The sequence below is a fragment of the Euwallacea similis genome, chromosome 2, assembly GCF_039881205.1.
Source record: "Euwallacea similis isolate ESF13 chromosome 2, ESF131.1, whole genome shotgun sequence".
NCBI lineage: Eukaryota > Metazoa > Arthropoda > Insecta > Coleoptera > Curculionidae > Euwallacea > Euwallacea similis.
The window spans coordinates 4,030,423-4,056,381 of NC_089610.1; the positions used below are offsets into that span (position 1 = coordinate 4,030,423).

The 25,959-nt window shown below is 36.4% G+C and overlaps 2 protein-coding genes across 4 annotated transcripts in view; one reads left to right on the forward strand and one right to left on the reverse strand.

The window, feature by feature from the left end:
* The first annotated feature begins 307 nt into the window (after window positions 1-307).
* Rad17 (Rad17 checkpoint clamp loader component) lies at window positions 308-10,666 on the forward strand. Of its 3 annotated transcripts, XR_010753115.1 has the most exons (9): window positions 308-465; window positions 535-801; window positions 987-1,276; window positions 1,578-1,706; window positions 1,969-2,147; window positions 2,208-2,375; window positions 2,550-2,847; window positions 2,908-3,133; window positions 10,656-10,666. XR_010753115.1 is itself a non-coding variant. In XM_066405837.1 (8 exons), the coding sequence occupies exons 1-8, from the start codon at window positions 448-450 to the stop codon at window positions 7,463-7,465; spliced, it is 1,389 nt and encodes a 462-aa protein (XP_066261934.1). In that variant the 5' UTR covers window positions 308-447; the 3' UTR covers window positions 7,466-7,560. The 3 variants fall into 3 exon arrangements, 2 of the variants coding, with proteins under 2 accessions (XP_066261934.1, XP_066261933.1); XM_066405837.1 differs by lacking the exons at window positions 2,908-3,133; window positions 10,656-10,666 and adding an exon at window positions 7,426-7,560; XM_066405836.1 differs by lacking the exon at window positions 10,656-10,666 and having other exon boundaries at window positions 2,908-3,709.
* The window catches only part of LOC136419480 (uncharacterized), a 37,280-nt gene continuing 15,009 nt past the window's right edge, over window positions 3,689-25,959 (reverse strand). The window contains exons 2-6 of the mRNA XM_066405844.1: window positions 10,746-10,881; window positions 9,049-9,191; window positions 8,447-8,645; window positions 5,790-5,904; window positions 3,689-4,691 (exon numbers count right to left, since the gene is read on the reverse strand). Of these exons, the coding sequence (XP_066261941.1) occupies window positions 4,572-4,691; window positions 5,790-5,904; window positions 8,447-8,645; window positions 9,049-9,191; window positions 10,746-10,881 (713 nt within the window). The 3' untranslated portion in view covers window positions 3,689-4,571. The remainder of the gene's footprint in view (window positions 4,692-5,789; window positions 5,905-8,446; window positions 8,646-9,048; window positions 9,192-10,745; window positions 10,882-25,959) is intronic.

Consider the following 25,959-nt stretch of genomic DNA (forward strand, 5'->3'; position numbering starts at 1 on the left):
CAATATAAATATGAAATAAAGACTTCTTTCGGTTTATCCCCGATTAGTATCCGTAAGTCCAGTACATTATAAAGTATGAAAAAATAATCTTTATTGGTACCTGTCAGGCAGGCTACATGATTACTGCATTCAGTTTATCAGCATCGCCTTTGCTAATTAGTTGTCCTTATCCGACTTTCTGTATAATGAGGTACTTCACAAGAGACGCAGAGATGCCTTGAATTGGACAGCGCTGCGTGATAGAAATGCTACGTCACTCTTCGGTGTTTAACCTTAAAATTAAGTTGTAATGTTTTGTTTTTTGAGTGATTCGTTATTGTTTGTTACCGTTTTTTAGTTTTGTAGTTCATTAAAAAGAAGAAAAGTACAATAAAACCTAATTTAGATGTTTCTTTTCTCTTGTTTCATCAATTTTAATTAATTTTTAAAGGAATAACACTATTCAATATGACCACCTTTAGAACGGTAGGTATAAAACTGCAAATCCCTCAAAGACCCCACTGTTAGCATTAACCATTTACCTTATTCCTCTAGTGGAAATCTTTTGATTTTGGTCCTGAGTCTGAAGTAGGCGAAGATAAAAAAATTCCAGATTCAGCATCAAAGACTTATAGTTGTGACATTGCTTCAGTTTTTCCCAAATCTGTAACTCCCCGAGAAAAATCCTTAGCCAAACAGAAAACTCTGGATTTCTATCAATTGATAGCTCCTAAAGACATAAAGGAACTTGCAATACATACAAAGAAATTACAGGAACTCGAAGGATGGTTGAAAGTTGTATGTGGAAATGACATTAAAAAGGTAATAAGAAAATGAGGTAATTCAGAGTGTCTGGATGTAAATGATGTCTAGAATTGCAATTGTGACAATTTAACCAGATATTCTACATGAATTAATAGCTGAATTTTTTATGAGGAAGTTCCTCATAGTAATATGCCTGTATAAGCACAATATAAAATATAAGTACTGCTTGAATTATGTTTCAGAACAAAACTGAATTCCTTCTTTTAACTGGCCCCACTGGCAGTGGCAAAAGCACATCAGTAAAGGTATTGTGCAGTTCTCTCAATTTGGATGTTACTGAGTGGACAAACCCAGTAGATATTGACTATGAGGTATTCAAAGGGCCTGGTCAAGTGGCAAAATTTTTAGAGTTTTTCAGTGAATCGCAGTATTGCTCATTATTTAGCAACAGAAGTGATAAAAAGGTCCTGCTAGTGAAAGATTTTCCCAATACCTTTCTGAGGAAATCCACTGAATTTTTTGAGGTGTTGCAGTAAGTTTTATTCTACATCATTGTACAGTGGTCCCATTTGAAGTATTTGTTTACATAATTACATACATATAATCTGAATGCATTTAAATCTGCAAAATTATCTGAAAGTAATTTGGCCAGAGCAGTTTCTTCCTACTAATTAAAAAAAATTACACAATAATATAATAAATACACTCAACACAATAACAGCAATACCAACAAATAATACAAAAAGTTACAGAGGTTAAATTTATTGTAAGTTGGGCCACTTTCTTGTGCTTCCATTCATTACTGAAAATAACAGTTTAATGTTGTGTTTTAGAGATATTAACTTTATGGCTACTCACCCAGTAATTTTCATTTGCACAGATTCCTGTAGCAAGGAAACTGACTTGCAAAGATTACTGTTTACTGAAGAAACTCTTCTTAAATTTGGTATTACACATTTAAGGTATTTATATATTATATATACTTCAATCTTTAAGCAAATAGAGGTATAAATTATTTATATCTCGTCAGCTTACAGTGTTAATCTGCCAAGTCTGTTTTGACCAATTTTAGAGGAAAAGTATGCATAATGGGGCAGTTTATTATGCAATTGATTGAAAAATCTTTATACAAACGTCAAAAAGGCAATTTACAAAAATGGCCTTAGCAGATTAACATTTTAACCCCACAATACGCTTCCAACACATTTCTGACAAATATTTCAGCTTTAATGCGTGCGCTCCTACAGTGTTGAAAAAAGCCCTAAAAAGAGTTGTTGATATTCTGCAATCTCATCCAGATTTTTTTCAAATTCCTTCTCCAAGTACTCTTGATGCCATTTTAGGTTCTTCTGTTGGGGATATAAGATGTGCCATGAATCAACTTCAATTAGCATGTGTCACTGGTAAGTTAATAGCTCAACATAGAAAATGCGGAGTTCACCTTAATCCTGGTTTTATTTTAGGAAATAGAAGCCTTCCAATTTTTGAAAAAAATAAGACTGAGCCTAAAGCTGGATCGAAAAGAAAACGGACTGATAAAGCAGGAACTATTACACACATGGTTAAAGATGAGATTTTAGGGCTTTTCCATGGGCTGGGGAGAGTATTAAATCCCAAAAGAATTGAGAGAGGTAGGTATAAAAATATGTGTTATTGAATAAATAAATTATATGCTAAATGTCATTAAGCAGACGAAACATTGTTATCAATTTGTGGTCAATGTATTTTCCATCGTATGAGTTAAAAGGGCGTAATTTAAGCCACAAATAAATTAATATTTACTACCTAGTCTATTATATTTTTAGACAATTCCTGGAGGTTAAATTGCGATGTTTCAAAACTCGTAGATGAATTCTGTACACAGCCATCTACATTTTCATCATTCTTATTTGAGAATTATTTAAAATATTTCGGTAACCTGGAAGATGCTAGGAAAGCAGTTGAAGTCTTGAGCTTCTCGACTGTGCTAATGGAGAATTGGGACAGCCATGACGTTCTGGTTCTGGCACTGTGGGTCGCAATCTTGGGGGTAATGGTACCCAATGAGAATAAAGTGAGCAAGTGGAATCAGATACGGGGACCCAAAAAAATCACGGAGAGACAGTAAGTAGCGAGTTTTCAAATGTTTTGCTGGCTTATTTAAGCTGTTTGATGCCCTTTCAGATTCGGTGACGATAGTTATCGGAGGTTACTAAATCCTACTGATAGATTTTATTATAATGTTATTACTAAAACTGAGGAATATCACAAGTTTAAAATATGTGGTTGATAATGGTTAAATTGATACTATTTAAAAAAGATTCGAGTATACAGAATTTAAACAAAATGATCACTGTGATACCATTACTATTGCGAATTCATTAAGAAACTCGTATCTTAATGTATTATTGTGTAAAAGCGTGCGGTAAAGTAACATAAGTACACACTCTTGGGAATAATTATTATATTAGATATCATTCTCATTGCTCTGTTTTGTTTTCTAAATTCTTAATGAACAGTAAAATAGCAATACCACTAAATAACGAACTATTACTTTACATATTCTGCCGCTTGCGTCAGACTTTAGGAGGTTTTAGGTGCGTATTAACTAAAAAGAGTGTTTTGCAAAAGGACACGTGTACTTAACGACCGTCGCCATTCACAGTTGATTCTAGGCCTCGGCATAGGAGACTCCTCGATAACAAATAATTTTTAGATATTCAGACATTCAGTTTAGACGTAAAAACGATAAGTGTTTCAATTTTTTTTGTTTGGAGCTTCTGGATTAGTAGCAAGACCATTACTTTATGTGGCGGGAGCAGCCAGATTTTTTCCCCAGGGAATTTAGGGAAAAATATAATCAAAGGAAATTAAAATTCAATATATAGCCTCAAATTATTGGTCGAGGGTAATTGAGTTGTGTGTATACAAATTTAAAAGAAACGAAGGTGATGAAAAAACGAAAAACAATTAAAATAACTTTATTTATTGCGCAACAACAGTCAATAAAATGAATATTTAGAATATCCATACAAGAAAAATTACTGTAAATAGGACCAATGTTTGTTTTAAAACTATTAGGACAATATTCACTACATTCACGCTCACTCCTTCCATTTACTAAACAGCAATTCCGAATAGATTCCACATCCAGGTTTTCTTAATTAAATAAACTACCTTCTAAGCTTAAGTAATAATATTTGGTGACAATGGGACATAATGGTTTTATACACAGGTAGTGATAGTCTTAAATAATGACAGTTCCTAATAAGCGCATACAACTGAAAGAGAGGAGAGGAGGCGATATAACAATCCATTGAAATAAATTAAGCTGAAACTCAAAAAAATGTCACATAAGAAGGCCTGACATACATTACAGCTCTAACATTATCAGTCTTTGGAAGGATATTAAAAATACGATTAACTAAATCTACTACTGTAAAAATGGTTCTAAAATAATTAAGGAGTCTCTTATATGACATGTTTTCAGCAGTTCTGGTTAAAAACTGTGTTGTGAGGCATGAGACACAAAATAAAAGATTTGTAACCAGGAGAATTGTGTTTATTTACCATTGTGTCTTAGTTGTATGTTGTTACAAATATGCCCCACTTAGTGACGGAGTTTTTAGGTACAAAAGTTGAGAGGACATTTTATAATTTTCTGATAAAATCGGAATGTATATTTGGTAAATAAATAAATGATTTATATTTACTATAAGTAGATAGATAAAACTCTTTGGAAAACTATATAACATTACTTACTTGAACTCTTCTAAATTTCTCACATTATAAATGTTCTCTCAAATTATTTTACGACATTTGCATACCGCTAAGTTAAGTGTTTAGTTTTATCGTAGTATAAAAGAGAGCAACGTGCATACTATTAAAGATAGAAAGCTGTTTCCTATGATGTTCGACGAGGACGTGATGAGTCCGCACTCTCTATGGCCATAATTCTGGCAATGTAGCTGAAAATAAAAACAAATTGATTACACATTAAAGCACTTTAAAGATCAAAGCAAAATTCCCCTAGGGGCTCAAAATGCGAGGGAAAAGGATATTAAACAGAATTACGTGGCTGCGATAAATTACCTCGAACTCGTAGATTTTCACGTTTTTTTAAATATCGGTATTGCATTCAAATTATGATTTATGGAATCGGGTTTTTAGATTTGCTCGCTTACTGCCGGTCACGAATCTTGTTATAAACAGACATTTCAAAAATTATCTTTCCAGGGAAAACGGTTAAAAAGCTGAAAAGTAAATAATAGGAGGTCGAATTTAGAGCGCCCGGGTTTGCGGTAAATGTTTGCTTTTTAAAATATTGTTAGTCAATAACAAGAAAATTGGGGTGAAACACGAATATGTCCTCTGAAGGTTAGGCTACTTTGTGTTCCATCTTAAGCGTCTACTACGTATAAAGAAATAGCCTGCACCGAACGAATACATCGCATTATTATTTATACTTCATAACTACTCGTGTTCTATAAAACCTCTAATGGTCTTGTGTAACTGCCGATAATCTCGTTCGTTAAATTTTCATAAAAAACGACAGTAAAAAGTCCGCAGCTATACCTATAGGTCCAAGCAGGCTATACATCCCACTATATAGCTTTATTTAACATCACCCAATTTATCACTAAAGAGAAAATAAGTACAAAATTGCCCGTAATCAGGCCTCAGTTATGGACGCCATTATTGTTGCATCTATGCATTATCGGTTTACGTCGACAGATATTCTGATACTTTTGTTAGTAAATGTTCCTGGTTTAATGTGTGTACTTTATAAGCATTGAAGCAAATTATAATGTGTGTATAGGCCTCCTGATGATCTACATCACATGCAAAGGTATTTGTATTATGTAGGGACCTGCGACGAGAATAAAACATCTCTGGTGCTACGTTTACTCCTCCTCCTACATTTTTTTCCCGGTCAAGTCACGATCAGAGCAACTATTTTGCATTATTGCGACCTAACCAATAAGATGAGTCATCCTTAAGTGTGCTAACACTTCTCCGAGATATAAAAGCTACATAAACATAATTTCTAATAATCAAGCGCTTACGTGTATCATTGACGATGACATTTTATCTAGGAACTTTTTGTTAAAATTAGCTGCCTCGTCTCCACACACCTTCCTGGTAGTTGAAGTTGAACATTCCACGTATTCTTGAAAGGCGCTGAAACGAAAGAGAGAAATAAGTGAATTATAAACGTGAGAAAAAAAAATACTGCGGAACCATTAAAGCCCATGTAGCTCGCTCTTTTAAGTAATTCTCTTTAAAACTAACTCCTAAAACGATTTTACTAAAACCATACACACACAAAATCGTGCAACTATGTCTAAGTCAACAAAAAAACTGCCAGATAGTTTAAAACTCCCAGCTCGTTCGGCTTTTTGAACAGAAAATTCTCTCTGGCTGGCACGATGACGATATTAGATTATTTTTAAATGGGGCGTGTACACAATGATAAAGGGTTAGTTAATATTTAAAGGGTCCGGTAAAAAAGTAAAATTTCCATATTAATGAATATTTTAATGGGTGCTGTTGAAAGGGCTCTTAAACGGGTCTGTGAGATAATGCGAGCGACTTTTTGCCCAATGAAGAATGGGCACGACTTTTTGTTATTAGCAAGTTCTGTGTTATCCGCGTTTGGGCTTCATTGGGATAACGATGGGCAAAAAGGATTTGTTTCTAGTGACGACACGATAATTAAAGGAGCTTGAAGTAAGCAAATCGTACCATAAGTAGTAAGGTGTAATAAAGAAACAAAGAAGAAAGTTGTCGATAAGTTTTCATTGAAATTCTCGGCCAAGAGTCGTTTATTGAAAAGGAACAGCAATAAAAGAACACCTCATTAAAGTTTGCAGAAAGTTTTCCATAAAATTGAACTCTTTTGGTCCTTTACGGTTCATTAATGCAAAATTTGCCGAGCCAAGAGTCTACTTCTGGCAAATTTTATTTGATTTTGGGAGGTAAATTACTTTCAATTGATTTTTATGTTTTAGATTTAAGGATCGTTTTTCATACTTGTAGGAGAAGAGGGTCTATCACAAAAACGTTTCAGGAGAGCTATAAAATTGCGAAGTCTCAGTTAAGTGGTAATAGCGATCCCCGTTATTATTTTAATTGGAAGAACTGATAAATTGGCAAAAATACTAAATGATTAAGTGATCAATTTGCAAGTTGGTTGTGGGATAATCAGAATATTTTCACATCTGTTGCACCGTTGTAAATTAACCTTCAACCCCGTACAAACTTTTTCACATTTTTTCCACATTTTCACTTGAAATTTGGTATTTTCCGTGAGCGAAACGGGGCGGGGACGCCTTTAACACCGACAGTCGAAGCGTTACTGTTTCGTTTTTAAAGCCTCCTTGACAAAAAGCGTCGCTCCCGTGTGACGGATAGTCGTAAAACCACGTGTCGATCTGTTAACAAATCAAATGTCACTAGATAACATCTAAGTTTAAACTAAATGGTTTAGTCGATAATAATTTCAGGCTTCATTACCGATCAAAAAGCCCTGAAGAAGTAAAAATCAAGAAAGCAAGTATTATAGAGAACAGATGTTAACCCAGGCGTTAACACGAAAGTGTAAGGCGCATTTTACATGGAGACAAACTCCATTTATACAAGTCAAACATCTTGAAAGAACGTGATTTCGATGCGAGCCAGGATTTTTCTTTTTGATTTCAGGGTAAACGAAAGGAAAGTCTTGAGTCTTCTTATCAAATAATATGGACAGGCGAAGCCTCCTTCACATTTAATGCAGTGGTGGGCTTACAAAGCTGTAGATGAATGTTCTTTCAAAACAAATGTGCGATGCGGTAAGTTGAATCATCAGTCCTTACTTTTTTATTTTTCTTAAATACTGTGCACTTTGTGGTATCAATGCGACAAAGCACGTATACACAATCCAAAGCGTGTTAAAGAAAATCTTCTAGAAATATTCTGGAATAGAATAATTGGGACTCAAACTTTGAATAGAACAAAGTTTTCTCGCAGAGAAAAAGACTTATTTACTACTTTTGGGGTCGGCATATTTAATTCGTGTAAACCTTGAAGAAGTATTCCAATTACACACTTCCAGGAGAACGCATTCATCTTTATCATTTTGCATGAATATTCTCCATTACATTGCTGGTAGCTGGCACCTAATAAACCAACATTTAAGTGACATGTTCGCAAAACTGTTCTCCTGTAGAAGAGATGGTTTTCTCGTGTTTCTATAAATTATAGATTTTCCGGTCAGTTCGTAACACTAATAAAAATGCCTTTTTCCCAGACACGAAAATATTCGTCAGATGAAACTGCCAGACAATAAAATCAAACGATCGAACGTCGTCGACCGTCGAAACCACATCTCGACATAAAATATTTACAATAATAAAATTTCCATTAATATTTTATTTTTTCTTTTTAAAACGATCACGTCCGCGAAATAATGTAAAACCCGTCACAAATGGGAAGTATGAATTATTGCCAGACGTGTCTTAAAAGCTAAAGACATCTTACCTTTAGTTGGCAAAAGGTAAATTTATGATTTAATGTAGCAACGGAGAACCGTATATTTGCTTTTCGATGAAAATTGCTTTAGAGAATGATTGATTGTCTATAATTTATAGTTCTTGTTACCGACAGAGAAAAATAGATGGAATTTTTATTGATGCGCTTTTGCATTGTTTATGTTCCTTACATGTAGCATCTAGACACTTACCAACAAACGTTCTTAATGCCTTCGTCTGCAGCATCTCTTTTCCGTTTCATGGTCGTTTTAAAAGTTAGCAAATCCTCCTCTGAAATAACGTCCATAGGTGTCTTGGCCTCGATGTCATTCATTTGCTTAGTATATTGTTTGAAGCAGACTTCGTTCTGTTCCTCGATTTTTTGCATACAGGGTGCATGCTTCAAAAATTCTAAATAGAAACATTCGGTGAATATAAATTGGACTGCATTTGAGTTGAATGTAAAACCTTAATTTAAAATAATATACAAACAAATCCTTTTTAGGCCCATCAACAATAATAAAATCGAAAACTAAAATATTAAACACACCGTTTTGTGTAAATTTGTATCGAAATTCCCCGTGGAGCTGCGGCGTTTGAGCATTAAATATTTAAGCTGTTGCCGAATATTTTATGCTCAATTTAATAGCTGATTCTCCCGGCATGAATTTCCCCATTCCCATTAGTTGTCCGATATCGGATTGGATTATGTTTTATATAATTTAGCTGAAATTGGCCTATTTGGGAGTAATTTCACTAAAACCACTCCATTTGTCCGTATGATCAACATTATTATGTTGTCGAAAATTCTTACCTTCTTGATAGGTTCCGTTTTTGCACAAATTGCTAACCATTTCGCCTGTACCGTGGAAAAGCTTCTTAAAGTGTTTCCTGTCTTGCAGGTTCATACAGAATCTCGTATACTGATGAATACAATTTATAGCATCCCTTAGATCGCTGCAAAAAAAAATCGATACAGAACATTCAAATTTATTTAAACGGGATGATTCGAATTTCAATTTTTGGAGATCCATGCGTCGATTATTTTCCAAATGAGGCATCCCAATGTAAACAGAACGTTTTCGGTTTATTAATATTAAATGTAGAAGTTCGCGTATTCGCTTTTAAATCACTTCCATTATTCGAAATCCGAAATGTATTTTAAAAATTCAAGCCGAATTCGATTACGAAAAGTTTAATTATTACTGCACACCGTTCGGCTAAATGCAGAGAAAGAGCCGGTTATAATTGCAGGACATAAATCAGAACTCGAAACTGTACTGTAGGCCCGGAATTTTCAGTTTGGCTTTCTCGTTTTCGAACGATAAGGAGCGCTTTTCTCAATGTGAAATATGTGAGTGTCAGGGAATATGTTTAGAATTTGCTGGTAAACCAAAGCTGGAAGGAAGTTTTATGAAATAACTAATTCGTATTAAAATGGAACCCTAAAATATCCCCGGAAATTGAAAGAACAATACCAGAAGTGTTGAGAAAGCGTGGCAGTTTCTCACTGGAGTATTTAAAATCGGGCGTGGATGAGAGGACCTAGTGCCCCTGAACCAGGAGGGGTTGCAGCGCCCATGTCCTCAAGTCGAGAATGACGCCATTCGGGGAGGATTCAATCTTTTCATCCACATGTGTGAATGGTACCATTACCGCCACATCAAACTAAGATCTGCCAGAAGAAAACGAATAAAAAACCCAGCATTAGCACGAGTGAATTGCAAAGGAAAATAAGGCGGAAACCTCATTCTCCATTCCCACAGCTGATACTAAGAGATAAATTGGCGTAATTAATTATGGCCCAAATTGCAACAAAATAAGTAAGCCCAGTTACATTAATAATAACCATAAAATGAAAATTAAATAATAAATCAAAAAGGTGAACGGCAAAAAGAAACTAATCGAATAAAAATGGCACAGTGTTGCCCTAGAGTAGGGTTTCATAAGACAATTGCGCGTTCAATTTCCACGCAATATAACGATAAATTGTTGTGAGATGTGTGTTTGAATTCAATATCAAAAAATGATAAAATGTAAGAAATTTGATAACGATAGAGGTGCACTAGAGGACGCTGAAGGTGAGAATGAAATGTAGACGTTCAAGGTAAACGATAAAGGTGCGTCAAAAAGAATTAAAGTGGCATAGAAAAATTGAACGAAGTTTAAGTAGAACTGGTTAAAGAATATCTTGATGACGATGAGGGAAACTTCAGAGGAGCTGCCGATAAAGCATCTGCTATTGAAGAGTTTACTGAAGTGATTAAAGCACCTTCACCACCTGCAGAATCCACTTCATTTAACCTTATATTGACGCTTAAATTAATTTGGTTCTAAGTAAAATACAGACTAATGGATGTACTTCAACGCCGAGCTAATTTATATAGTTCTAATGCGGTACTGTGTTATGACGATATCGAGAAATTATTGTGGGAGGAATCCACATTAACTCATTTACGAAAATTCAGGGATCGGATACCTAATCATTTAATGGTTCTATCGTGTACTTACGGGCAAATCTTGTCTAAATCGGCTTTAGACGAGACTAGAGTAAGTCCAGAGTCCAGCACTGAAAGTGGCTTCGAACACCGCATCAGCTCGTCAGGGGTGCATTGGGTATTTAACGCTCGCACTTTAGTGGTAATCACTGAAAGAGAAAATGGTAAATTAGATGACATTTTGTAACGACTTACCTATCTGTAGAAAATTGCAAATTACCAATTTAAACCGTTCGCGTCAAAAAAAAGTCCCTTTAATCAGAGCCGGAATTCCTATTAGGTTTTAGTTTGGGTCGAATTTTATTCTAATTGATTTCGTTTGTTCGATAAAATCCGGTCAGGTTCCGAAATCAAGTTGCAAATAATTGAATAGTTCGACTTTGCGAAGGTATTTTGTTGCGCGCAGTTTTGAAATAATTCATTATTTTGCAAGTCTATTTAACGTTTCAAAGCATCTATAATGAATGTTTCCAGCTCTATTTATGTGCATTGAATCAATTATCTTTGGTTGGTGCTTGCTGCTCTGCGATAAAAAAATGTTTATTGTTAGAGAGTTTGCGAATGGTGATAAGCTCAATCAACTTCACGACAAAATGTAAGAGGATGAAAGAGAAAAGCGGCCGTTGCCGAAGCTCAGAAGCTCGAATATGGACGAGAATTCGACCAAAGCTTTCTCATAGTCTAAGCAATCTGAGAGCAAAAATTGACTTTTAAACTTTCTCGGCTTGAACTGCAATATATTTCTAGTTTTATATGGATGATGCGCTTCGTCGTATAATCTTTCAGGACGCAAGTACTGTGGTGTGCACATTAGGAATTTGCATAAACCCAGCTAACTTTCTCGGCAAAGTAAATCTACTGCTCATTTTTTATCCCCTGAGCATTTTTATGACAAAATAAGATTTTTTACCCATCTACCTGGAAAGAAAAAAAATAAGAACCTATAATAATACCTCGGCATTTTTCTTGCTGGAAGCCCTTTGAAGTCCCTTTCCAAACATAAAATAATGGCGCATTATTTATTTTTGCGTGGAACGATCCACATATTTCATTTCTCGGCTTTGATGGGTCCCAGGAAAAAAATTTGCTTCCAGGAACTGGTTCGATAAATCCATTTACGGAGAATGGAGTCCGCAAAGTTTTTTTGCTCCGATAGAGGTTTATTAAGTCTTTGGATCAGGTGACTTTCCACTTAGATTTAACTGCCAAGTAAATAGGCCACTATCGGGAATATAAATCAAATTTCCAAAGTCCTTGTAATCCACAAAACGTGGCGTATTATTCGTAATTTAGAGCCCATTCAAGGGGGAAGCCAAAAAGGCAGGAACATAAACGAAACAATGGGTCTACCTTTATTCAAAATACCTCGCCAGCACCGCAGAAAACAATTATTCGCAATATTTAGTGCTGGAATATAATCATGACAATAATAATAATCGGTAAAATTCCAGCTGGGTTTCCATTGTCTAATAATTTTGGCAAAAATGAAACCATTTTCATTCCACCGAATTTGGTTTTCGAACATAACGTTTAACAGGTTCGCATTAAGGGACAAAGGGACTCTCCCTATTGCTTCCCTAGTTTTCTTTATAGTCTAATTAAAGGGAAGAGCCCAGAGAATAAAGGGAATATTGAAAAAGTGTGCAGGTGTATCCAAGTTAATGCCCAAAACAAGACCACTTCTAACAATGTGCACTAATATGCATATGTGTGTCATACAAGCCAAAGTTATACTCACCCCTGCTAAAGGCATTTCGCTTAAACCCCGTAAAGGTTTCCTTTAAGAAATGAAATTCGGTTATGCTTTTAACGACCAACATCGTTTTTTCTTGCTAATAGAATGTGAAAGGGGAGATAACCGAATTACCCGGGAGACTATTTTTGAGACCCAAATTATGGAAATTGAAATTGATGTGTGCCCCGGCAACATTAGCGGAATTTCAACAAGAGCGGAGACCTGCCTAAGTGTATTTTCATTGATTTTTAAACAGGTTGTTGTCTTGAGTCTGTTTTATGAAAAACTAATTTAAGAGCCGATCACGTGAAAACCAAACAGCGAATGAAAGTTTGCTCCCAACAAGACTTGAAGTTGGATCTTTTAAGTGAAGATAATCTCTCTTAGGAATGGTGTGTAACCAACTCCGTAACTTGGTTAAAGCCATGGGAATATTTGGTAATTAGATTATCTGGACCTTCTTGATTAAAAGCAGTGAGTATTTGGCAGTAGAGGCATAAATAAGGAGGGAGCTATATTTTGGGTTTGTCAGTTGAACGATGAGGGAATACGGAGTGCCGAGATACGCCCTTGAGGAGGTCGGCACGATAATAACAAATGTTCAGGAGTAAGCAGGCCAAACATGTCACCTAAGGGATTCTCTGAATTTCAGGTTTGAAGATGGATGATAAAAGCTGCTGCAAACATCGATTTGAAGGTGCAAATATAACATTCTACATAGTGCTATTTTCGTGTATTGTGGCGCGAAGACATCGGTTCCGAGTGCCTATTCATTACAACATTGAAAATTTCAATTTCGCCAAGTACAAGAAAAATACGTCCCTGGAGAATCGATCATTGATTACTCTGAATCCACCAAAAAGACTCGATCTGACAAAAAGATAAGACCGATTTCATTAATAAAAATTTCGCATGAGAGCGATAAAGCCGTTTGCGGAAATCTCCAGAAAATTTATCTTTTCCAAACTAAATAATGAGATTTCGAGAGTGATATATCTTTTAAAGGAGCGGAGTTAATTAAAACAAATATTTGCCCTCACAGAAAGCTTCTGAGGTTTATTTTATTCTGTAGTTTGAGACCTAGGGGTCTAGAATCGGTGCAACTAATGGATTTTTGTTAGAATTTTTTAAAATTAATAAATAAAAAATCGTCTAAATGCGGTAAAAAAAAGGAAGAGACTATCCGAGTATATTTGGATTTTTTTAGATAAAACATTGTTATTTCTGCTAACATCTTTATGACGAGACGCCAGGAAGAAGCTCAGAAATAAATAAAAAGCTGTTCATAGCTGCACTTTAATAAATGAAAATAACGAATTTTATTATAATCTTCTCGAGGGGGCTTGAACTATATGGAAACCCTAGCCTGAAATCTCTAACTTACCAACGTCAAATTCAATTTCGAATATTTTGTGAACATTTAAGTAACTCCACGTAGGTTCCTAAAAACGCTAAACTAACTCCTTGGCTTGTCGGATGAAGGCAAAAAGCTTGCCCTGAAGTACTGGTGCAAATGAACTCAAAATCAAACTTTTTCTTTTTTGATTACCAAAAATAAGTGCTTTTGCCGCTGCAAAGTTGGGATGAATTATTTACAAAAAGTAATCTCCAGCCAGGAATTTTTCGTTGCTATGTTATCTGAAACCGTGACAATCAAAAACCAACTTGCCTTATGCACACCATCCCAGGGCCTACAAAATCAGATTTATTACTCAACAACTTGTTTCGTAAACTTGGCAAAGGGCAGTGCCGAGATATTTCGTAATTAGTCTACGGATAAATCTCTCACACTCGGTCTCTAGAGGGTAAATGCAAGTTCAGAAGTGGGAAAACGATTTATATGTCACGTAATATGCGACTAGAACTAATGTCTGTGCAAATTTTTCATTGTCAGCTCTTTTCTCTGGTTTCTTTAGAAGAGATTTGCTTATCATTCCGCTTAAAGGGGAAAGCCCAATTAGGGGCGAATCGGCTTGAAAAATACCTCCGAATTCCCAGATCAAACTTTCGAAAGAGAAATTCCTTAGATCAAATTACATTATAAATATCTACTTATACTTCCCATCAACATCGCGCAAATCGCTGGAATTGGGGCATTTTTATTACGTTATTCAAACTGAAATCGCCTGTAATGGTTTCGGAATTCTTGTGTTTTATTCAGCTAAAACATAACCCTAATAGATTTCCTGATATTACCAAGAGTGTCTACTGAATTGCGGCCTGGGATACACAATGCCTTTGATAATGACTTGGTTATTCTACTAAATTAGGAAGACCTATTAATCATAATAGTGGGACAGGTTTCAAATTATTGTTGCTGGAATGTGCGTTGCCATTTTGCGGATTATTAATACCGACCAGTCGTCTTTAAGTTGCCCCAAAAAGCCCATCTTGAACAGCAAATGGTCGGCATTAACTTCGCTTTCAGTATTTCTTAAAGTGTTAGATGTGGCTTTATGTGTGGCAGCACGGCAATATGTCAGGAAGCTTCAGATAAAAAAATCCTCCTCTAAAAGGAGTGCTGTAAACTACCAGAGCTATAGCACTAGTTTTCAGAAGTTGTTTATGCCCAACAGCGGTAATCTTGTTTTCAAGTATCTAAGTTACGTCAATAGCTGGTATTAAAAGGGGATCGTGTCCCCGTGCGGCTCGTGAAGTACAAAATCCAATTTCTCAAAATCTCGTAAACTATGTCCATTAATTCCGTTTAATCGAGAGGGTCCAGACACGAACTAATTAGCAAATATTCTCGCGGCTTTTAACAGCTTGGGCTGGGGGTTGCGTTAAGTAATGCATTGCTCCTGAGGGACGACGTCTTTGTCTTAAGGAGGGCCGCAGCTAACAGTTTGATCACTTAGGAATAAAACCGTCATTAAATATCACATCCACATGGAAAGTGCATTCTTATCAGGTAATTTTTTATTTTTATCTTGAAAAGATTTTGATTTGACAATAAGTGCGCTTTTTACCCACCCTGTATACATAAGTAAACATTTACTGAAAAAAACTGTCTTAACTAGCACCTTCTTGCCTAAAACTTTTTTCTGGTATGTACAGAAGCGATAACATTCAGGGTCTAAATAAAGTTGGGGTATTCAACGCCTGCAAGAAACTCTAAGAAGTGATGGCTGTACTATTGCAAATATTCCCAGATGCTGATAAAGCCACAGAGCGCAAAATCTAAAACAAGTACATTACCCAACAAGGAAAGCACTTCTATGGAGATTTACTTTCTTGATTATTGTGGTTCGTACTCTAAAAAGTTCGGCCAGTGTTGCAGTAAACAACCTGTATACGAGCAGTATAGAAAGCAGAACTGAAGGGAGCAATGATTTTTAATGAACTCGCATTGCGGGACGGTTGCATCGGCCCATCAACAATCTACCATAATTTGAAAGGGTATGATTCACACATTTTAAATAAATCAAACCATAAGCACACATTTTACGTTATAAGTATAGATTAATATAAATTGTGCACAGCTTTCGATGAACGATGCCAGGGACCAGTAATAAGCACAGGGAGAAAGAGGGATTAAATGATCTAAGTTCTGAACGCATATCGTACATTTATCTCCAAGTTTCTTGTGGGTCGCTCTGCTTAACTTCCAAATTAGAGAAACAAAATCCAGCTGTTACCATAATATGTACATTCATTTGGCCCACTTCTCACGACATGTCACTGCTCCAGTTAAACAAAATAACCCACCCAGACAATATTCCCACTTGATCCCGCACTGACTAACCCCTACCAGCCGAAAATCTTAATTGTCTTCCAAAATAATCTGGCATAAATTAAACGAGTGTAGTGTGTCTGTTACGGTTTCCGCCGACTATGTTAACCAGAATTAGAGCTGAACATTTCCTTGACACGACAAGCCGGTGTATGTTATAATCCGGCGTAAGAGCCGAGCCAAAAACTATTGTTCGAATAAATGGATGAGCAAAAGCTTAACACTAAGTTAATTAATTAATTAATTTATCTGGGTTGTTGTAAGGAGCAATTTAATCTGGCAGCCGCAAAAACTAATCAGGCCTCAGTAGTGCCCTTAAGGTTTTGTAGGATTACATTGTGGGCGGTACAAAGAAATGGTTGATGGGTTTCTATGAGCAACCGAAAGACGACGACGTCACGCATCTAGAATAAATTGTGATGACAAGTTTACGCGTTATCCTTTACAAGCCGCAGCGAAACAAAATGTCTTTATCCATTCTTATACGAATTCAGGATATATCTTCCCATTTACGACTTTACACAATCAATTTATATGTGAATTGAACGCCTCCATTGTATGGAGGTCGGATGGCTTACTCGTTTACACGCAACTAATGTTATCATCAAATGTGGCTCGCCTGCTCTATTGTTAGAGTTAACTGGCTTTAGAGAATTGGGGTGTACCTATAGCGCGTTTCAAACGAAAATTAGATTATACTTAAGCGGGTTATTATTATGCAATAATTGGATTACGGACAGGGCATATTTGTCACACGAATATTAGAGATCGAAGGCCGAAAAAGATCAACCGATAAGATTATACGGCCCCAAGGGCTGCCCTGGTTTCAATAGACGGCCGTCCAAGATTGCCAAGGAAGGGCTCTCCCAGATTGGAATATATTTAAAGGGCAAATACAGGTTGTAAATATCAGGCTAGATTGTGCGCTGAATAAACATTGTTTCCCCGATTTCCGGATACGAGAAATATATTGCAATTCCTGAACGAAACCTCCTCGATAGTTACCTCTATTTAACGTTTGGTTTGACTGACCTGAATTGACAAACATCGGAAATATGTTCCAGCGAGGTACTCAGTAAAGTCGAATTCATCAAAATCGATTCAGTATCCAGAGATAATATGTGTATAATGCCGTAGCACTACTACTACTACTATGGGGCAGATTGAAACCTTCGTTATTCGGGCTATTCAAATTCAATCGCTTTAACGGCCGCTGACAGTCCCGACTGAAGTGTTTACGATGTTTAAACTGCAGTGGTCGTATTGTTAATTGAAATGAGATTTTGGTTTGATGTGGTCTGCGACACACCATGCTCTAAATGCCAGTGATTATTTACCCTTCTATTGAAAATGGAATTGAAACACTAGCGTTGCAAGAGTAAAGACAGGGCAGGCTGGGCCGAAAGCTCACAAGAAAATTTTTACGATTTAAACAGAATATCTATTAATCAACTCTGTTGTAAATACAGGAGGTGAAAAGGTGTTGGACGATTTTTAATTTGAACACAGAATTCAATTTTATAAAACAGACAGATGAACGACGCATCACAAAGAAGCCTCACCGCGCATCACTTTGTAGATTTTCACAGTCACTGGGCCTATACCTACAAATCTAGAATTCACTCGGGTCTCCTACACCTGCGCAACAAAAAAAAATTCTGAGCGTGAGTTTTTCGTCACGTTTAGACGTTGAATTTACGAAAATGCGATAACCAATCTAATCAGGTAGGTTAAGGGTAAGATAAAGTCATAACTCGATATGTCATATCGATGTATCGAGACCTGACGTGCCTTGCGGTGGGACTGCAGGACGGTTTCATCACTCGTAAATGGAAAGGACCGAATAGAAAAACCTTTACCTATCAGACAATAGTTCGTAATTCCTGCAAGGAAAATGTGTTGCGAAAATTGCACAATAGCTACAGTGGTAGTCATTTTCGAGTTAACAGGACTTTGGCCAGAGTGAAAGACCAGTTTTATTCGATAAACTGCAGACGGGGCGCAGATGAATGGTGCAAGTGGTCAGAAGTTGTACTTTTACCGAACCACGAAGCAGTTAGAGTTGCAGGAGCTTTATGGCACAAGTTAATTTGAAAAACACAAATTAATGAGAACAGCTGATACGTCGATGCATTAAAATAAATCCCAACTCCTTTCACCTTAGAACTCGAATGCAACACCCAGGAAACACTCCAATAAACCAAGAGTATCACTTTGCAATTAATTAATCCATGCGATCCATTAAAACCGCATGTTTCCCGAATCTACAGGACTCTTAACGTTTGATTTTCCTATTTCACTACCCACAGCACCGATTTCGAGGATGCTCAATATTAGATGAAATTAAACGAACTCTCTCCCTTTAGGTGAGTGCCCGATATGAAGTTTTATTAACTGGTTTCGGTAAACATTTCTCTTAGATCAATACTTAAAAATTGATTGTTACATTGTGTTTGGCTGTAATTCCCTTGGAAGCCAATTAGATTGCTTTAGCTGGAAAGTTTCACCTTCGAACAATACAAACTGACACTGGCGGTGGCAATTATTTGCCATCTATTATGCTAAATCCTTCCTATTAATAATTTCTCACGCTTCCAGCGACGAGGTATAAAGTAAACTCCAAGTCCCAACTTTGGACAACTTCCCTTTCAGGCTTAAACTAGGTATGTACAAAACAAGGCACAAACGTAAACAACTAGGAAGTTCCATAGCGAGTAGCGACTAGTGAGAAGAAGTCCTCGTTGAATTTAATTGGTCCATAAGCCGGAACCAAAGCCTTCGCGGCAATCAAGCGAAATTAAAAGCAATTTAGATCCCATCTACATTAAAGGTATCAATTAATAGTAAGTAGGTGCCATTAACGTTTAATACCCGTAAAACAAATAGGGAGGCAGCTACGCGTTAACAAGCAACCCCTCAAACAAGAGACAATTATCGGATCGATATAAGCCGCTCGCGTGTCAAATTATAGTTTTACACCCTAATTACCGCACACCGTGCACCCCTACATCGTTTTAACAATTACCGATGTCGTGCATTAAATGCGAGAAGGAACATGGCATGACTACACCGCACTTTTGGGTAAGAAGTAGCAAGTTATTTGGAAAATTGCTGAGCGATTTTGATTGCTTAAATGGCGGCGAACGTGATTTATGTTAGTGTAATAATAATCATTTATGAAACCTTCGTAAGTCGCTAGAAAACAAACTGCTGATCTATAACTACACTGCAGTGCCGCGATTGTCACAAATAGTTGTTTCTTTCTAGTTTTTCCAATAGAAAAGTCGCCGGTTAAGGTCGGAAAATTGACCTAATGGTTCGAAGATCGGCCGCTATAAAAAACCTAACGTTCTCGCCATATCATGAATATAACTCTATTTACATATCAAATTAATGGTGAAATTTCCACATGATATTCAGATTTCGGAGGTGCCCCCAATTTCCAGAGAGGTTTGGGTGTTATCTATAAATATAAAAATTCATAAAATTCTTACCCAGCATTATTATCCACCTTACAGTTTTCTGACTTCACGTCCACACGCTTTCAGTAATTTTTATAACTTTTATCTCCTCCCAACGATGCTTTTCTGTACTCGATTCCTCATCTCCGGAGATATTCGAGATAAAACTAAGCTGAATGTTTCTTTAGTTCCAAGACTCATTTTCCTTTCAATTCTTATAAAGATTTCTGGATGCTGCTACACGGCCTTCATTAATTTTTCATATTTTCGGTTTCGGCCGGTGAAATATTTTTTTTTGGCGCTCTGCCCGTTTCGGCTGAAAATGCCCCTATGAGATTTCTTCAAAGATGCGAACATTTCTAATGTGGAACATTAGACCTCGCTTATCTTTCTACTCTTTAAAAAAGCATTATAGCGTCCGCTTTATAATCTATTCAACATGCCGCCATAACAGCATCACAAAGGATTTAAGATCTTTTCTTTCATAAGTAAATCACGGAGCCCGTCCGCATTCAAATTCAAATGCTAATCCTTGGAAAGTGTAATTTGCTGCGGTGCAAATGTTGAAAAATTAAAATCGTTTCCGACTCCCCGGTTCCATGACGTTTCCGGTTTTCCGGCTAGAAAATACTTTTATGAAGCTTTTTATCCCCCCCCTCCTCACCCTCTTCTTCCAATTCAATTATTAATAAATCTATTCGGTTGAAAAACTGGAGTTTAAAAAACCATCAATTTCCAATCCATTATCCTGAACATACATATTTACCTGCGCCAAACTTTAAAAAACGCCTTAATTTAAGGCTAAATATTCCGCCGTTCAATTTTCTTAATGGCCCGGGTAATAAATGCCACCGAAGCAAATTTTTATCCCTGAACATACATTACCATTAGGGCTGATTGCATGGCGTTCTGCCCACCAGAAAGAAAATTTTATTACATGGAAGAAGTAGGTAATTTAAGATGAAAATTAGGCTTCGTAAGTCACGTCTCGGGTTTACCGCCAATTCCACAATCAAAACGTGAAGCTAGGACAATTTTCCTCGTACTTTCGAACGCTTGTTACGAAGTGAAAGAAGAAAAACATCCCGGGACAACTTTTTCGGTTTTAGGGAATGGTTAAATTTCACTACACAGCCATTAATTCCAACTGCCCGACGAGAATTTTCGTGTCCTAATGCATTGTTCCACCAGTGCAGATTATCCACAGGCGGTTTTCATTAATATGCTGCGGTGGTCGAATCGAAATTAGATACCGGGCCGGAAGGTGGACACTGCACTGTTATGCCAACCAGGCTCTTTGGACACACGTGTGTTCATTTTTATGTGCAAATTAAATATTCCGGCAATTGTTCACTCAAGGGGCGGAATCCGATCAAAAGAATTGTACGTAAATTGCGCTCTTAGTTGTCCAAGTTAGTATTGTAATAAGAAAAATCCATGATTCAAATTAAAATTAAATCCGCCTAAAGAGCGGGTTTGAATTTGCAATCTGAAAAGGACAGTTGGAATTACTCGCAATTATACTCCCGCTTCCCAACAAATAAAAAAGAACCTCAATTTAATAAGTTCAAGGGGATGAGTTAAGGCTATATAAAGAAATTTCTGGATCATGACTGGCATTGGATTTGAGGATGTATGGCACATCCGAGTAAGAACAGAAAAACGTAGAATAGGAAACAGAAAATCGTACTTGTGGACGCCCAGCGATCTGGACTAAAGAGTAAAGTGAATGGGCCAGAATCAGGGTGGAGAGAGGATGTCCCCTCCCATTTCTGGTGGTGGCTCACCTAGACTAACTGGTCAATCAATCTGAACTAGCCCGGGTATCCATCTAAAGTCTCTAACAAACTGACATTATCATTTATTCGGCTACTCACAGAAGTCAGCAGCAGCGACTTCTTTTGCCTACGAGCCACATGCATCTTTATAGAAAGAATACAACATAATTCGATTGTAAAGAAGACAAACTCAGAGGTCTAAAACCGTTTCGGGTCAGTTGTTCAAAAAGTAAACACTCTAATCCCTTTTACATCGAGATACGTACGTTTATCAAAAGGTTTCAATTTAAACTCAAAGCGGATGAGGACGAGTTTTGTTATACAAACTATATTAGGGTGCCCTTTGAAACGTAAAGGTCGCGCTTCGAATGCAAAATCCTTTTTGTTGCGGTGGTGCATTCGGGTAATTATATTTGACACTAAACTCTTCGCCGAGGTTTACTCATATAAAAATGGATATTTGTGGTGCAATTTTATCAATTGAAATTTCCCCCGTTTACCTTATCTTCCACGTCCATTTTTAAGCTTTAATTCGAGTTTTGAAATATGAAAAGCTCATATCTGTCTAATGTCTATTTGATAATATTCGTACGGTCATTTGTAAACGTCGCGCTTAATTCCCTATGATAGTGATATTATCTTGTCCCTTGATTATGAGGTGCATTTGAAATATTCCCCTGCGCTTCCGGGCATGTACGTGTCAAGTAATTTGGATAGCGAATATTTTGGCTGCAAACAAATACCTCGGCTAATCTCCCTGAAACGAGTAAATATCAAACATTGGATAATTATAATAACCTTTATAGGCGAAAAACTGGAATTATTGTGTGCACAAGCAGGTATTTAACATTCGTTATTACTAATTATACTTGTGAACAACTAAATTAAGCAGATGCGTAATAATTAATACCAATAAGCAAACTAAAATAATATGTAACTTTCGGAAGCTTTTAAAATCCGCGTATATTCACCATTTGCCCCATAGTGGCGTTTTATCAACCTGACTTTAATTACCCCTGTGCTGTAAATACATTCTCTGCGTTTGAGGGGATTGAACTTGGAAATAACGCAAATAGGGCAAAATGCAAACAAAATTGGACTCTTATTATCGCTTCAGTACCGGCAAATCGACACGCGGTTTTATAAACATTCGTCATACGCGAGAGAGGCTTTTTGTCAAGAAGGCCATTGAAACACAACAATAACGCCTCGGTTGTCAGTGTTAATGGCGTCTCCGAATTACTTCCCGTTTTGCTCGCGAAAAATATCAAATTTCGATGGAAAATATAGAAAACATTCGGAAAAATTTGTGCGGAGGTGAAAGTTAAGTCCATAGAAACATAATGAGTGCTCGTACGAGATTGTGCTCGGCTAAAAACTGGTAAAAATCTTATTTTTAAAATTCGATTTTATTTGACAATACTTGATATATCGTTTCGGTTGTGTTCGGGCCTCCGAAGTCGCACGATTACCGAGCAGCATATTTATTGAGGAAAAAAAGTTAGGGACGCAGGTGAGACCGGGCAGTGTGGTGTCGTGTCGAAAATAAAAAGTGTCTGAAATTTCTCTTGACAATGGCTGATGAATCATTATTGTTAAAAGCATATTTGAGGTAAGTGTTTGGTTATTATACGCAATTAAACCTGCCTTTTCCTAGATTTTTTCTTTAAATCTCTCTCTTTAAAAAAGTATGTCTGTCACACAAAATGTTTTTTATGTACGTCTTTTCGATATTGAAATTTTGCTCATTCCATATTAATTTTCCTCAACCATATAGAGATTTGCGCAAACCAGTTTTTTACTAATTTAGTGATGGTTGGATCTCCACCAAAATAAAGGATTAAATTTATATAACATTAACTAGGCTCCTCGTTCGAGCACTTAGTAAAGGGTGAAGTGTTATTTTCAGTTAGTTTTAACTTAGGGAATAATGTGAAATTCCATCCCTACTTGTGTGTGAGGCTTTACTCTCAAATAGAATTAAAAATGCCCACATCTTATTATGTTCGACCACACTATTTGCTCTGTTCCCTTTCACGTTCAAAAAATTCACCCAACGGGGACGGCATTAAATAACTCCAAGCCCTCCTTTGAAGAGATCTAATACGCAATTTTCCCTGTTGAGGACGCCACATTTATCTAATCAAAAATAGAACTCTCAGGTCTCTGTAGAAGACATTCTATTTCATCCAGCCAGAAAGGCTATCAAATTTTAAATCTAATAGATCGACTCGCTTTGGGACGGAGTATTGAAAAGTTCTGCTTTAGTCCTTGAGAGTGTAAGGTTTGGAAAAATGTCCGGCGTCGTTCTTCAGGCTGCCGACAATTGACATTTTCTAAAAAAAGATTGGTTGGGAATAGTTTTAATTCAATGATATTCTATGCCACCTGGAACGTCAGAATTATATTCTAACCAAGCAATTTCATCAGACACGTTGAGTTTGCGGCGATCTCCAAATGTTAAACGTAGACGTTTAAATCGAACTAACCTACATATACTAATAGCCTCATTATTCTGAATTATTTTAATTTATATTGAAATTATTCACTGACAGCAGCCAACCAAGCAAAAATTACGTTCCATAGAGAGTTAAAAAATTTAATTTGAAATTTGAGTTACATATTGTTTCCATGCAAATTGTTTGCAGCGTTGATCTGGTGTAAATCCATCTGGTCCCGCACAAAGGCTTCATTTTTTATGTACGATACGTCGCGTACAACAATCGTGTTAAAAAACAAATTGACGAGAATTTAATGGACAAATGAGTTTCCGGTGAATCAAAAATGAATTTTTGTGTTTCATTACTATTTTAGGCGAGTTCAGAGGTTAGTCCTATTAAAGATTCGATGAAGACTCGTTAAGACCCTGTAGATTGATCGAGCTATAGGATTTTTACTTATAATTGGAACAATTTGAATAATTGACTAATACCGTCAATTTCTCTTGACTGCGTTGAACTTTCCTCGAAGAAACTACGTGTTATTAATTCTCAATATTAGGCCTTTTATACTGATGTGCACAAAATAGCTCACAAGATTGTTGATTTTATACAGAAATAACATAATCAACTGTTAGTTATCACAGGCAACCAAAGCTTTTTGCTTTTTTTCGAAGTAGTAATGATAGTTGAGAACAACATAAAAAATTCAGTGGAGTCCTTCATTTTCGATGTACGAAAATACTCTACTATTAACATTTCCTATAATATTATTCAACATAACAAGGTTTGTATTAATTTGATGGACTTTTCTTTAATTCCTTGCCTTAAATCGTTTCGAGTCAAGTCACACAATGACCATTTTACTATGTGGGTATCTCATTCCCCTTTTAACCTCATAAGGTATGCCCATCGCTTATTCGTTTTAGAACAAACTCAATATTTACACAGCAAAATTTACTTTTGCCATTCGAAAATGTTAGCAAATGCATTTAATTTTATTAAATATGTACCCAAATTTATTTACTCTAAGAATGAATTCTGACTTCAACATTTTTTTCATCAGTCGCAGTTTATTTATATTTTCCTGAAGTTATAAGTCACCGGTACACAAGTGTGCGATAATGAAATTTCCCTTAATTTTCAACTTATCCGGTTGCATTTGCGTTCGATGTTCTAATATCGATTTGTTTTTAACTGAAATTTTCGTACGTTAATATTCTTTATCACGCAACGCTTATTAACAACCATCACCTTCGTCGGCGTGTTTCCGGGAGTTTTTAAGCAGGATAAAAACAAGTGGAAAAAACAAACATCAATTCACCTATAGATGGCAATCGTGAAAAAGGTAGCAAAAGCAATTCCCTAAAAAAAAATCTCGTAATGGAAAAAGAAAAGGGGGACCCATTGTTTCTCCCCCTTGTTGCTCCGAAAGATTAATCCTTTAAATTGCAAGGCTCCCAGGTCGGTATCGGCCTCTAGTGAGTAATAAGCGGCCGTGTGAGTAATGGACCTTGCCTGGGACTCTCTATGTCGTTGTCAGTAGCCTCGGTTTGATACACCACCACGAATTCTCCTGATAGAGATATGCCACATGTGTCGCATTTGTCTTTAGGCTACTTAAGGGAAAATTTTTCTTATACTTCAGGTATAAAAAAATCTTAACGTCAAAATCACTAACTCATCGGCATTTACTGGAACACCACCACAGATTACACAACGTAAATGCATCGTTTAATTATGTAGAATTCACCGAACTTACATGTATGCACTGATACATTTACGTCACTATGTGCACCCTTAAATAATCTATACACTCACGTCTGTTTGGTTAAAACAATAATGAAGTAGAAACTTCCGAACGCAATGGAAAAGGCAATCAAAACGTCCGATGGGATCGCGACAAAATGTATGAAAGAAATTTCTATATTATGTACGAGTATGTATGAAACCAAAACGAAAGTTTGACGAAATCACAAACATGGCAGAGTAATAGAGTTTCTGTTTGTTCTCCGAGCTGTACCCGCAACAGCAACTTTAGATGGAAGCAATAAGCGCAAATCCGTGTATTCGCGTTAGGAG

Coding starts and splice junctions, on each gene's coding strand:
- Rad17 (XM_066405836.1), top strand. Junction 1,277..1,577: donor GAATTTTTTGAGGTGTTGCA/GTAAGTTTTATT, acceptor GTTGTGTTTTAG/AGATATTAACTTTATGGCTA. Junction 2,376..2,549: donor TCCCAAAAGAATTGAGAGAG/GTAGGTATAAAA, acceptor TTATATTTTTAG/ACAATTCCTGGAGGTTAAAT.